The 13,200-nt window shown below is 52.1% G+C and overlaps 6 protein-coding genes across 6 annotated transcripts; 3 read left to right on the top strand and 3 right to left on the bottom strand.

Moving 5' to 3' along the window:
• Window positions 1-2,175: 2,175 nt before the first annotated feature.
• On the top strand, window positions 2,176-4,368 carry APUU_70182S (Zn(II)2Cys6 transcription factor; the record flags this gene model as incomplete). The annotated part of the gene is made up of 4 exons (XM_041695027.1): window positions 2,176-2,268; window positions 2,332-2,426; window positions 2,480-3,062; window positions 3,106-4,368. 4 exons carry the CDS (start codon window positions 2,176-2,178, stop codon window positions 4,366-4,368), a joined length of 2,034 nt encoding a protein of 677 aa, XP_041560798.1.
• A 43-nt stretch (window positions 4,369-4,411) lies between these two features.
• On the bottom strand, window positions 4,412-5,534 carry APUU_70183A (uncharacterized protein; the record flags this gene model as incomplete). The annotated part of the gene is made up of 3 exons (XM_041695028.1): window positions 4,412-4,720; window positions 4,776-5,343; window positions 5,413-5,534. The coding sequence occupies 3 exons, from the start codon at window positions 5,532-5,534 to the stop codon at window positions 4,412-4,414; spliced, it is 999 nt and encodes a 332-aa protein (XP_041560799.1).
• A 304-nt stretch (window positions 5,535-5,838) lies between these two features.
• On the top strand, window positions 5,839-7,493 carry APUU_70184S (putative amidase; the record flags this gene model as incomplete). Its single annotated transcript, XM_041695029.1, has 3 exons — window positions 5,839-5,980; window positions 6,032-7,026; window positions 7,074-7,493. 3 exons carry the CDS (start codon window positions 5,839-5,841, stop codon window positions 7,491-7,493), a joined length of 1,557 nt encoding a protein of 518 aa, XP_041560800.1.
• Window positions 7,494-8,030: 537 nt separating this feature from the next.
• On the bottom strand, window positions 8,031-9,280 carry APUU_70185A (class I SAM-dependent methyltransferase; the record flags this gene model as incomplete). The annotated part of the gene is made up of 5 exons (XM_041695030.1): window positions 8,031-8,256; window positions 8,308-8,748; window positions 8,798-8,838; window positions 8,888-8,992; window positions 9,038-9,280. 5 exons carry the CDS (start codon window positions 9,278-9,280, stop codon window positions 8,031-8,033), a joined length of 1,056 nt encoding a protein of 351 aa, XP_041560801.1.
• Window positions 9,281-9,811: 531 nt separating this feature from the next.
• Window positions 9,812-11,207, top strand: APUU_70186S (FAD-dependent oxidoreductase; the record flags this gene model as incomplete). Its single annotated transcript, XM_041695031.1, has 3 exons — window positions 9,812-9,899; window positions 9,944-9,981; window positions 10,041-11,207. The coding sequence occupies 3 exons, from the start codon at window positions 9,812-9,814 to the stop codon at window positions 11,205-11,207; spliced, it is 1,293 nt and encodes a 430-aa protein (XP_041560802.1).
• Window positions 11,208-11,274: 67 nt separating this feature from the next.
• Window positions 11,275-13,050, bottom strand: APUU_70187A (glycoside hydrolase family 43 protein; the record flags this gene model as incomplete). The annotated part of the gene is made up of 3 exons (XM_041695032.1): window positions 11,275-12,062; window positions 12,119-12,593; window positions 12,652-13,050. 3 exons carry the CDS (start codon window positions 13,048-13,050, stop codon window positions 11,275-11,277), a joined length of 1,662 nt encoding a protein of 553 aa, XP_041560803.1.
• Between the last annotated feature and the right edge of the window lie 150 nt (window positions 13,051-13,200).

Here is a 13,200-nt window from a genome sequence, read left to right on the forward strand (position 1 = left end):
ACAACAACACTACTAAAAATGAAGCTTTTGAACCCAATACATTCTATATTTCTTAAAGATCTTTTAGTGTGGCAAATTTGACGCGCTGAAAACCCTATATACACTTTTAATCGTCACGAAACCGGTGGGGGAGGCGAATCTGGCGCCCTCGACGATTTATCGTTGTAGAGGACTCTTCAACAACCTCAGCTTCCTGGACAACAATATCGTGCTTATTTTGAGGCGTTGAAGGTGTAGATTGCTTCTTTTTACCCTTTCTAGCAGTTCTGATATCATTTTGAAGCTGACTATCCACTTCCTTAGCTATCCGCGCCTCCTCCTTTGCAGCCTCTTTTTGACGTTTCTTCTCCTCAGCTTGCTGCACGCGGAGTTGCTTATTAGACGCCTGAATCCTCTTTCTTTCCTCAATAATTAGTCGCTTCTCCTCCTTTTCTTGCTGGCGGCGAAGTTTAGCCTCTTCTCTTGAAGCTTTAGCATCCTTAATTGCCTGGTCCTTCTCCTTCTGGAGATCCCGTGCTTGCTGGATCTTCTTTGGAGAATAGAGCACTGCATTACCACTTTCTGCATCCTGAAGTTGGAATATAAGCGGTTTACCACGCTGGCGTTTCCTTTTCTCATTCACCAACGCTTCCTCAAGGCCCTGGCAGCGGAGTTTCAGTATAATATTCTCTGTAGAGAGGTGGTACATCGTAGAGCTTAGTTTCTTAGTGTTTTGGTCATAAACATCAGAAACAACTTGTTTTAAAAGTCTTTCTATCCTCCGCCAGTCCTCTGCTTGCAGTACTGACTTTGACGATTCACTAGATGATGGTCTTTCCTCTGGTAGCTTGGTAAACCTTGCTAGAACCTTCTCCGGATTCCATGGCCATAATCCAACAGATCTCCATGAACTCTCAATATTTTTTGCTGTCAAAGCCGTTTCCCAGCTCTCCCAAAAGAGAGGAAAGAAGTCTCGCTTGCTAATTGTACTGATGCCTTGAGAGTTATGCAAAAATCGTTCTAATCGATCCCCATACGCCTTGGAGAGAGGAGCAAAGATCCCAACATCTAATGGCTGCAGGGAATGCGTGGAATGAGGCGGAAAGGTAATAGTAAGGATCTTATTACTATCACAGAAGTCTAAAAACTTCATTGTGACATGAGATCCATGGCCATCAAGGATTAGAAGCCGCCAACGCCTTCTAGCTTTCTCCTTGGTCTCGCGATCAAATACATCTCGAAGCCAGGCGTATCCTAGATCATTGTTGGTCCATCCAGATGGCGAGGATGCAAAAAAACACTGGTGTGAGTTCTCTTCAAAGCCCTGCAGCCAGCTATCTTGAAGCTTTCCAGATACCGTTTGATATATAAGACCAGGAGAAAGAGAGGTCTTATCTGCACAGATACAGGCAATTGTTGTGATCCACTCTCTATTACCATCCTGAACCCGCTGTCGAATACCCTCACGCTCGTAGGTGCGCCTAGAAAAGACTCTCTTGCCTTTAGGAAGAATTCCTATAAGAAACCCTTTTTCGTCCATATTGTAAATATCCTCTTGCTGAATATCATATTCCCGTATTTTCCGCTCAAGCGCATCAAAGTATAAAGAGTAATATAATGCAGAATCAGCCCGCTTGCGTGAGGCATCCATGGCAGTTGTATAGCGGTTGACAAGCTCGTCCTCATGTCGCTTTACAAAGCGCGAAACCCAGTTCTTTCCAGGCGGTTTTCCAGCAATTTCCTCCGCAAAATTAGCAATCATCTGGTGGGATGGAAATAGGCCGGATCTCGTCAATCTATTAATATAATTTAAAAGGTCTTTTGTCTGTTGGTTGTTGAGAAATCGTTGGTTGGCATACTGCTCTTCTTTCGAGCGTTGAACCCCGCGATGATGCCTAGAAAGCGTTGATCGGTTTAAACCATACTTATTTGCAACTTTAGTATAGTTAATCGATTCGCTAGGATCCAGAGAATCTAAATATGCCAGCGCCGCATCCATTGAAGTCATATTGAATGAGTTATGAGGTGCTGAAGTCTACAGGAAAATGTCGGTGTATAAGAGAAATCGGGCGCCAGGTGGGTCCGGGCGCCAGATGATTAAGCACGGTAGTGCTGCTCCTGATAAGATATCGCATCCTCCGCCGGACCCTCCGCCTCCTCTTCATCACCATGGATGTTCATGCATCTCCGCTGGCCATGGACATGTCCGGGGTAGTTCCACCTCGACAGACCCGCCAGCGCGGCATGGGACGCACTGCATGCTCCAGATGCAAGACTAGGAAGCAGAAGGTATGCAAGTCCTCCACTCTACACCAGTCGCAATTCTACTACTGATAATACCCTGCTGTGTAGTGTGACGGCCGACTCCCCGTCTGCTTCAGCTGTACAAAGTCCGGGGCGATATGCGACTTGCAAAATGTGCGAGGGGAAGATCTAGTTGTTGCAAAGTACGTCGCAGTCATTTATCTATAGTATCGGAAGAATAGCTAATGGACTGAAGATACATCCAAAGCCTCGAAACCAAGATCGCCGAACTAGAGCTTCAACTCTTACGACACCAGGACTCACAATTGCAGCCTGAACAGCCACAGCATGATAGCCCCCGGTTTCCTCTGCAGGGACGTATCGGAATGGGCGATGTAGTCAACTCGCTCTGCAGTGACTTACCCGAGAGATCATCAGTATCTGAATCGTTGCAGTTCAGTGTCCAGCTCGCCCTCAACTTGGGTAGTTCTCCTAATTCAACGGGAGATGCCCACCCCCATGACGCTGCACACGCTTCAACCCCTTCAACCAGCCCAAGGGACTATCCATTCATCAGGTCACTGGCGAATAACGCCGTTGGTACCAGTCCACCCTCAGAGCAACTAGGTGCCAAGCTCATCGAAGCGTATTCCGAGAGATTAGACTGGAGGTATCCATTCCTAGACCTAAATGAACTAAGGGAACTTCACCGAGATCGAGAGGGCCTGTCGCAGTCGACTACCCAGCAATTCGGGCTATTCAAACTATACCTCGTGTACGCTATAGGCGCAGGACTACTGGATCTAACGGAGAAGCACACATCGTCACCTATGCCAGAGGTCAGTCACTCCTGTAGTAATCGAACTCTCTAATAATAAACAGGCCTTCTATGCAGCAGCCATGCAGCATATCCCAACTGCACGAAATACCCGGTCTCTTGAGAATATAGAGGCAATGGTTCTCCTAGCTCTCTTCCATCTTCGGAGCTTCATCAGCCAGGAACTCTGGTATCTAATTGGGTTTGCCATGCGGACCTGCATCCATCTAGGCATGTACCTAGCTCGTCGGGAGGCTGATCTTCCTACGTCCGTTATTCAAAGACGTCGTAAGCTGTTTTGGACAGTCTACTCCCTAGAGCGGAATGTTTCTATTGCACTCGGGTACCCCGTCAGTCTGCCCGATCGGTTGATTGACGTTGAGATGCCGGTTATGACAGGAGATACAGCGCAGGAGGACGACAGATTGCAGCAAGCCATATCCATCTTCCAGCTCCGGAGAATCGAATCCCGCATTCATCATTCCATCTACCGGAATGACCGGACCCTGGAGCAGCTCCTCCCAAAGACGACGTGGCATTACCAGCAACTGCAACACTGGAAGGAGAGTATCATATCGTCTATGAGTCCGAATCCAAATCCAGGCCCAGAATCGTCAGGGAGTAATGCTCCCAACCGTCTGGATTACTTACTCCTACACTATCACCGCGCCATCAGACTCCTTATCCAGCCCTTCCTTTCAATCATGCCCAGTTCAGACCCGTATTACAGGGCCTGTCTCGAGTCGGCAGGGCAGATCTGCCAGCTCCACAAGAAACTCCATCAGAACTCGGATTACGGGCATAGCTTTATAGCTGTCCAGACTGTGTTTGTTTCTGGCGTCATGCTGCTTTACTGTTTATGGATCCATACTAGTGATGTCTGGAGCATCCGACTGAGTAATCATCTTCGGGCTTGCTCGAGTGTGCTATTCGTTATGGGCGAACGGACTCCTTGGGTACGCAGGTACCGGGATGCATTTGAGGCACTTGTCACCGTGACTATGGAGAGATTGGAGGCGCAGTGCAGTACTGATGGTGATTCTCTATCCATGCAGGATACTACCTTTCCACCGCAAAATGCCCAAATTCCCAATACCCCTGCAGGTGGCACCGGACACTTTCCCGCTATGAACGAATGTCCCCCTGGAGATCCAATGCCGATGCCCCCGCCGCTACAGGTACTTCAAGACCGCTGGATGGAATTCGATACCATGGCTGTTGTCAATGAACTTGTAAACTGGACGGACCTTAGGATGCCTTCTGGACAAACGCCGTGTATGGACTATGGGAACCTTGGAAGTACTTGGGATCAATGGCAGCTTCCATAGTCAAAAAGCTCAGTCATGAATATCTACTACTTAATATTATGGTTCACTTCCTCCCCTCCTCTACCCACTTCCTATCCGCCTGGTAAGGGAACGTAGACCGGAAATGCTCTGCGATATCCCTCCTGGTCGTTACCCAGACATCTGGTTTATCCGCAACGTATTTCATGAACTTGCGCAGGGCCTCGCATCGTCCAGGCTTTCCTATAATACGCGTATGCAGTGGGATGTTCATCATCTTGCCGCCCTCGCGGTAGAGCATGTCGAACGTATTCTTGAGATAGTTCTCGTAAGTCTCGCCCACGCTGGATCCAAAGCCAGGCGACATGTGGAATTTGCCGTCGTTGCAGTCGTACTGTACTCGTCAGTCCCTCACTAAGCATCAACAAAAGAATATCAGGACAACTCACATTATACGGAATCAAAAGCATCCCCTCCCTCTTCTCCTCCGGCAGACTCTCCTCCCACGGCAAATCCAACCAATACGGCACATCATCATTATAACACTCCGAGCTCCAAAGAAACTCAGCACCCAACTCCCTCCACACCTCCGGGAAAAGATGATGCGTCTGCGGCGTCCCTCGCCCAAAGTACGCGCCCACCGGCATCTCCCCACTAACCTCCTTCAACAGCAACAAACTCTGCTTGATATACTCTTTATCTTCCTCGAGGGTATAATCCCACGTATCCCTCCAGCGCAACCCATGACTCGCAATCTCATGCCCATCACGAACAAGCGCTTTCGCAAAGGTAGGATTCTTCTTCAACGCCACGGCCACGGCATACGTCGTGAAATTCCACCCGAATTCCTTAAATAGACGGACAAGTCGCCACGAGGCAACACGGCTCCCGTACTCAAAGTCGTGCTCCGCGTTGATATATCGTGCGTTTGAACGGTGGCCGCCCGAGGCGCCCTTTTCCCAGAGATAGGGCTCGGATATGTCGTCGCCGTCGAGGATGCAGCGTTCGCCTCCTTCTCTGGTAGCTGTCAATAAAAAAGCAAAACAAACCCTCGTATTTAGTTTGTGGGGAGGGCGGATGGCATACTCATAATTCAACACAAATGACACTGCGATACGCGCGCCGTTTGGCCATTTCGCGTCGAAACCTTCCTCGCCGTAGCCCTCGAAGTCGCGCGGGACTTGGTATTTCTGTTCGATATGGACCATTGCGATGCTTATCCTGCAGGCTAGAAAAGTATTGAGCTACTCAGAGATATTTTCTTTGTACTGTCCGACTCTCTCCAACTTAAATGGCCAAGTATACCGGCATCGTTATCGTGTATCGTGCGGGGTCGGTTGCTCCGTCGGAGGCTCCGGCTTATCAAGAAGGATCCGATTAGGATACGGAGGGATGCCGAGGCTAGAATTCATTATCTTCTGGGTTGGAGAAGATTGGAGAAGTGGTGGTTATCTTTATCAGTGAGAGGCAGCACACGATGAGCTTCACTCGAGCAGACTCAACCACATCGCCATGGCTTCAGCTCCAACACGAGAAGAATTGCTCGGCACAGCCAAAAAGGTCTCATTCGAGATCCAACAAAATGAAGTCTCGGAGTATGAAGAGCTCCTCGCGCGCACGAAGAAGACCCTCGAGACTGTTGCGGCAATGGACGGTAGGCACAGTTATCCCTTCATCCTTGTTCCAGCCCTAACATCTACAACAGACTACCAACCAACACCAGACCTCACACTCCACCCCAGGAAAGACATCCACCTCCCCAATCCCGACTCCCCCTCAAACCCCTTAAACGCCTGGGCCTGGCGATTCACTCTTACTTCCACCTCCCCAGCCAACACATCTTTAAACGGGAAAACCCTCTGCCTAAAAGACAACATCTGCGTCGCAGGCATCCCCTGCCTCCTCGGCACATCCACAATAACAAACTGGACCCCCCAAACCGACGCCTCAATCGTGCCCCGCATCCTCAACGCCAGCGGGACCATCACCGGAAAAGCCGTCTGCGAGAACCTCTCCCGCGGCGCCGTAAGTTCCACAGCGGCCACAGGCCCAGTGCATAACCCGTACGCGCGCGGGTATTCCGCCGGCGGGAGTAGTTCCGGCACGGCGGCGCTCGTTGCATCAGGTGATGTGGATTTGGGGATTGGCTGTGATCAGGGCGGGAGTATACGCATTCCGGCGGCGTTGACGGGGGTGTATGGGGTTAAGCCGACGGCGGGGTTAGTCCCGTATACGGGGATTGTGAGTCACGAGGCGAGTCTGGATGTTGTGGGGCCTATGGCGAGGGGGTGTAGGGATGTTTCGGTGTTGCTTGGGGTTGTGGCGGGGTGGGATGGGGTTGATGATCGGGCTGGGCCTGGGGTTCCGGGTTTTGGCGATGTTCCGTGTTATGAGATGTTGATGGAGGGGGGGATTCAGGGGGTTAGGATTGGGGTTTTGAAGGAGGGGTTGCCTGGTGGGATTGATGCTGGGGTTGAGGAGAAGTTTAGACGGGCTGTTGGTGTTTTTGAAGGACTGGGTGCGAGAGTCTGCGAGGTCAGCGTGCCGCTTCATGCGCAGGCGAGGAGTGTTTATTCCGTGCTGAGCAAGATGGGGAATCATATGGGGATGTTGGGGCAGGCGACTGGTCGACGACAAGTCATGCTAACTGATTTATATGAGAAGAAGGGTCTTCCTTACAAGCCTGAAGCTGTCAGCAAAGTAAGTCGTCAAACATTCCTCCGCCAGCTTACGTTCTAACATGGTAGATGAGCGTGATGAGCAAAGAGGGTCTTCTTAGCGGCGAATTCGCCTGGCAGCACTACCCAGCAGTCTACCCAAAAGCCGTAAACATCATGCGGAAACTAAAAGATCTATACGATGAAGTTCTCTCCTCCGTGGATGTGATCGTGATGCCGACGACCCTTTGCCCTGCAAGGCCTCTCCCGGCAGCAAATGCAAGTCCACTGGCTCAAATCGACGCCGCGAAAGGGATGACGGAGAATACATGTTCATTCAATGCTACGGGCCATCCTGCACTGGCGATGCCAATTGGGTTTGTACCGGCGGAGGATGCGAGTATACAGTTACCGGCTAGTATGCAGATTGTGGGTAGATGGTATGATGAGGCGATGATTTTACGATGTGCGTATGCATGGGAGCAGGCGGTTGACTGGAAGGGTTTTTAGTAGATTGTATAATTAGATTCATCGATTTCTCTATAAACTTTGAAATACCCGGTTCAAGGTATCAAACAGTTATATATCTGTCTTGGGCCTTAACCCACCTCTTCAGGGAACTTTCCCTGCTGCAGCCCAGAAATGGCCAAGCATCAATGCAGCAACCAACCAGCACACCAGCAAAAGTACCAATTTCCAAAGCTGCAGATCGAGTCGAACCAAGTGATGTGAGCCGCAGATCCTGTGGTAGCCAAGCCAGTAAGCCAGAGTAAGACGCAGGTGGCCCCAGCATTCCGCATTGCATTCCGCCCCTTCGCGTCATGACAGCTAACGGCGAACCCACAATGACACGTCTGCGGGCGCAATTTCTTTGTGTTTAAATATACGGGCTTGGTTTAAATGCTGAAAGGAATCTCCAACTTTTAAATTTCCTCTGGAAAGTCCATTTAAAGCCCATTTAATGGTCATAATATACGATGCGATTCTCCAAACTAACAAGGGTATCCTGCAAACAAACTCAGAACAATGAACGATAATCCAATGACTTCACCGAAGGCCCGGTTTCCGAGCATACACCACTGTTCCCGGGAGATAGGCGTGGGTGCGGTAATCTCGCAGCGATGCCCGCATCTGCGCGAGGTGCACCTGCGCGCTTTCATACGACCAGCCTAGTGTGGACGTCAGCAGGCGCAGCATGAAGCCCTCCACACCGCCGTGGAGGCGAAATTGGTTCCAGCGGCCCAGCTCGTGCAGTTTTGGGTCGGCGCTCCATCTGTGGAGGTTAGCCACTTCAGACTTGGGTAAACAAGGTGACGATACCGACCCATTCATAGGCCACTTATAACCCGTCTCAACGACATCCACGAAACCAGTTCGTTTCAGTCGCGATGCGGACTCCTCCCAGATTCTAAATGTCTTTCCGAATCTTTCGCCCGACTCGACGACTACCTGCCCCCATTCGTGATAGAAGTGGTCTGGGCCCATCGTGTCGTCATCGGCGACCGGTTGGACGGAGTGTTCGACGACTTCGATATACCCGCCCGGCTTGAGGCAGTGCAGGCAGTTGCGGAAGAACTCGTCCCAGTCGGGGATGCAGCCGAAGAGCTCGCGGACGTGGATAAAGTCGAATTGGTTTTCGGGGTAGGTCCAGGGGAGAGTGATGTCGTCGATTTCGAAGGTGCAGTTTGGGGGGACGAAGGCGGGTTGGATGGGGGAGAGGTCGACGCCGGTGACGCGGGCGCTGAGGAACTCGTCGGCGGCGTCTCTGGTTGCATTGTGAGTACGCAATGACTGAATTGGGTCGAAGAACATACATTGCCCAGATCCCGGTTCCTGTGCCGACGTCGAGAATATCCTGCTCGGTCAGTGCGAGTCCAAGCTGCCCAATTTGTTGAGGGAGGTACCTGGGGGTTCTCGATCGGGGCCAAGTGCAGCCGACCGTCGAGCGTGAGGAAATACATGTGGTGGGCGAGGTCCTGCTGGGCATTTGCGACTTCATCGTTTGGACCCTAGCAAAATCAGCACGGAGACACTACAGGCCAGTGACAACCTACCCAGTATGCGCCGTCGCGATAAGAATGGTATCGACGGCCAAACTCGTACCGGTAGTCGGTGATGTAGGTGGACAGAGTCTTGGTGTCATCCCCGATCAGCGAGTCGCCCCCGTACGCGGAATCGGCATCGGAAAGGTCCTCGTCACGGCTGCCAGAGGGATAATACTGGTCCATGTCGGAGTTGATGAGCGAAGCGATAGGGATGGAGCCGCTGGGAGAGCGCTCGCAGGCCGGGCTGACCATGGTCGTGGGTGGAGCAGCCAGGGGATCGGAAAGATCTCGGGCGCAAGGGATCGGAACCGTGGATCGAGGATCTGGCGGAGAATAGATTTAATCAGATCGATGCAGTCAGACGGATCCAGGTGGCCAGTTCGGTCATTGTAGATGTGAGGACAGATCAGTCTGTGGCAGGAGGAAAGGATTGAAGTCGGAGCGCTGACACATCCGAGTGACCGAACGTGAGGACAATCTCTTTGTTCTCCTGGCCACTTCTGCACACAAACTCTCGTCTCCACCTCGAAGCTTGTCGCACGTGAATAACCAGCGGGAATATGGACTCCATAGTAATGATAGTATTCATAAGCAGTTCATAATCAGTGCAGATCAGCAGTGAATACTATCGGAGTAATGAGTATGTCTCCACAGCATTAAGTCTAGTTTCACCGGCAGATGGTCTGATCCTGCATTCCTCTGCGTCATGTCGATAAATCTGCGCTCATCCCTCGTCTTCTTTCCCCTCTCCTGTCTGCTACACTCTCCTAGCTCACATCCATCATGAGTGTCCTCCGTAGACTGTCGGCCCTGCTCCCCGGCAGCTCGCAGGCCAATGAGCCCGACACGACCGTGCTGATCGTTGGTGCAGGTAAGCTCCATAACGCAAGTTGCGTGCGCAAACTGACGATACAGGCTCAACTGGACTCGCCCTCGCCCAGGGTCTGAAAAAGGTGCCCTCCCACCATTCCACCCACCATTGCCATTGCCAATCCACTAACGATCCGCCTAGGCCGGAATCCCCTTCATCGTCGTCGAGAAGAACGAAAGCCTGCACGCACAGCCCCGAGACTGGAACATGGGTCTACACTGGGGCGCCGAATCACTGCACTCGCTCGTCACCCCATCCATGTGGGCGCGCCTGCAGAGCGTGCAAGTCGACCCCTCCACGCCCACGCCCGAAAGCGACGCCATCAACTTCCTCAACGGCCAGACCGGCGCCCTCATGACCTCCATCCCCGCAAACAAATTCTACCGTCTGCGCCGGCGCAAACTGCGCTCCCTGCTCGCCGAGGACCTAGCCATCCGCTACTCCCACAGACTCCAATCAATCACCTACTCCCGAAACCGCAAATACGCAACCGCCCATTTCACCAATAACACAAGCATAAAAGCATCCCTCATCGTCGGGGCCGATGGCGCCCGCTCAGCCGTCCGCTCGCACCTCCTAGGCCCCGAGCTTGGCTCCATCCGCACCCTCCCCTACAGCGCAACATTCGTCCAAGCGCGCTACTCCGCCGAGCAAGCCGTGTTCCTGCGCAAATTCCACCCGCTCTACCTCGCCTCCATAAACCCCGCCAACCTCTTCGCATTCTTCGGGCTGCACGATATTCCGGACCCCGCCAGGCCCGAGACATGGGTATTCTTCTTCTACATCTCGTGGCCGTGCTCGCTGGAAGAGCAACGCCAGACAGCGCACTGGACTGATGCGCAGCGTCTGCAGCAGGGGAAGGAGTTTTCGAAGCACTTCACGGAACCCTGGAACTCGGCGTATGAGTGGCTTCCTGAGGACCAGAAAGTGTGGTATATGAATCTGACGGATTTCGACCCCGGGGCAGAAGCGCATCGGTGGGATACGAGTGATGGGCGGGTGACGCTTGCTGGGGATGCGGCGCATGCGATGACGTATCAGCGGGGGCAGGGGTTGAATCATTCAATTACGGATGCGGGGAGGTTAGCTGCTGCGACTACGGATTTTGTTACAGGGAGGAAGAGCAGGTCGGATGCTATACGAGCGTATGAAGAGGAGATGATTGAGCGGGGTGGAGAGGAGGTGCGAATGTCGACGACGAATACGGAGATGGTGCATGACTGGAGCAAAGTCCAGGAATCGCCGATTATGAAGAGTGGGATGACGAGGGTGCAGGATATCAAGGAGCCCAGCCTTAATAACGGATAAACACCGCGTGTTTAGTTAATACTTTCTCAAACTACTCAGTGCATTCCATAGCGAACTGTTCAATATCTTAATCCAATCCAGTTACTTCAGCAGAAGCAAAATCCGCCGGAGCAAGAACTGCTTCCCGATCACCACACGAATAAAGCCCCAGCATGATCCCCGTAAAGGGCGCTCCAACAGGCAGCGGTGCTTCAACAAGGTCTCTATTCCTCACCTCTCCAACCCAGTGCATCTCTAAACCTGCATCTGCAGCGCGCAACACTTCCCGGAATCCAAACCGATACGCATCGCCACATTCAATCCGTAGCACCACATCACTATCCGGCGAAACCAGCGGGACATCCACACCCTGAGTTTCAGGTCCCGTATTTGTAGGCGTAAACCGGATGATTCTCTTCCCGCCATTCAAACCGGATTCTGAAGCAGGGAGTAACCGGACCCCGATACTAACATGCGTATAATAATTCAAATATACCGCCGTCCCAGCCTCGACATTCACCGAGTCAGGAACGAACTTCAACCTAGTCTCCCAAACACAGAATCTATGCGTTTGCTTGCGCAGGAACAGTGTCGGACAGGCAGGCGTCGAGAGAGTATATGGAGCGCCGTGGAGACGCAGTCCGCCCTTGTTATTACCAGGTAGAGTGGAAAGGAGGCTGTAATCCTTCTTCACCGGCGTGTTCTTCCTATACCAGCCCAATTGCATGGTCGGAGAGCTAAAGTCGTCGCGCCATTCAACAGGCGGCGAGTACTCGTAGAGATGAGGCGAGTTGCTGTGTAGGGTTATTTTCTTCCCGGCGTTTACAACCGGCCAGTCGTCGACCCAGTCAACGGGGACGAGGAACGTTTCTCTTCCTGCACCACCATTAGACGTCAACCCAAACATGAACCATGATAGAGGAGGAATATACCAAAAACACTCTCCTCCCACCTGCCCTCCATCTCCCTCCAAACAGGCCTCACCCCCAAAAACACCCCCCACCAGCGGTCCCCCTCATCAACAACAAAGTCCGCATGCCCCGTATTCTGAATCTCATCATTCACCCCATTCCTCCAAAGTGGATTCACCGGTCCAGGCACCCATGGTCCAAACGGCCCGTCTTCGCTGCGGAAAACCCACTCGCAGTGTCCCGACTCGGTCCCACCCTCTGCTGTGAAGAGGTAGTAGTATTTCCCGCGCTTGAAGATATGCGACCCCTCTGAAACGCCGGAATTTGAGGAGCGGATCAGTTTTGGTTTTGAAGTCGGTGTTCCGGTTTCGAGGTCGACGGTGCAGATATGGATACCGAAGTCTTTTAGTTGTTTGCTGCCGGCTGCGACAGGTGTTCGGGTGTGTGTGCGGTATGTACTGCTTAGATAGACCGTACCATCGGTGTCGAAGAAGAGCTTCCAAATATTAGCACCCGATTTTACAGTCAAGTATGTAAATAGGGTTGGGAAATACATCCTGATCAAACCCCACAGCATCAAACCAAACAGGGTCACTCCAACTCGCTTCATCCCAAATATCCTGCGTCTTGACATAAAACCCCCTCGGCCAAACCCTGTCATCGTCCTGCGGGCGATACCGCGTAAACGCCGAGGAAACAATATAAAACACCCCCTGGTGGTATCTAATCGTCGTCGCCCAGACCCCACCCCCGGGCTCTGGTGTCTGGATCTGCAGCTGCGATGGCCGGGTTAGTGCGTGGCCGATGAGGGTCCATTTTATCAGGTCCTTGCTGTGGTAGATTGGTGCTCCTGGGGTGTATTCGAAGGTGGATGTTACGAGGAAGTAGTCCGGTCCGACGCGGATTATGGATGGGTCTGGGTTTGAGCCTGAGATTATGGGGTTTGTGTACATTTTTTGGAGTATTGATGGTGTATGGTGTTGATGTGGGATGGAGCTGGGGGTGATATAGAGGGGTGGGGGATGGTCATTGGTGGAATATATACATCGTTTGTCCGCATCGCCGGTAGAATGGACGAACTGGAGTTTGGATAGTTGCAGTTC

This window comes from Aspergillus puulaauensis, chromosome 7, assembly GCF_016861865.1.
Source record: "Aspergillus puulaauensis MK2 DNA, chromosome 7, nearly complete sequence".
In the NCBI taxonomy this organism is placed as follows: domain Eukaryota; kingdom Fungi; phylum Ascomycota; class Eurotiomycetes; order Eurotiales; family Aspergillaceae; genus Aspergillus; species Aspergillus puulaauensis.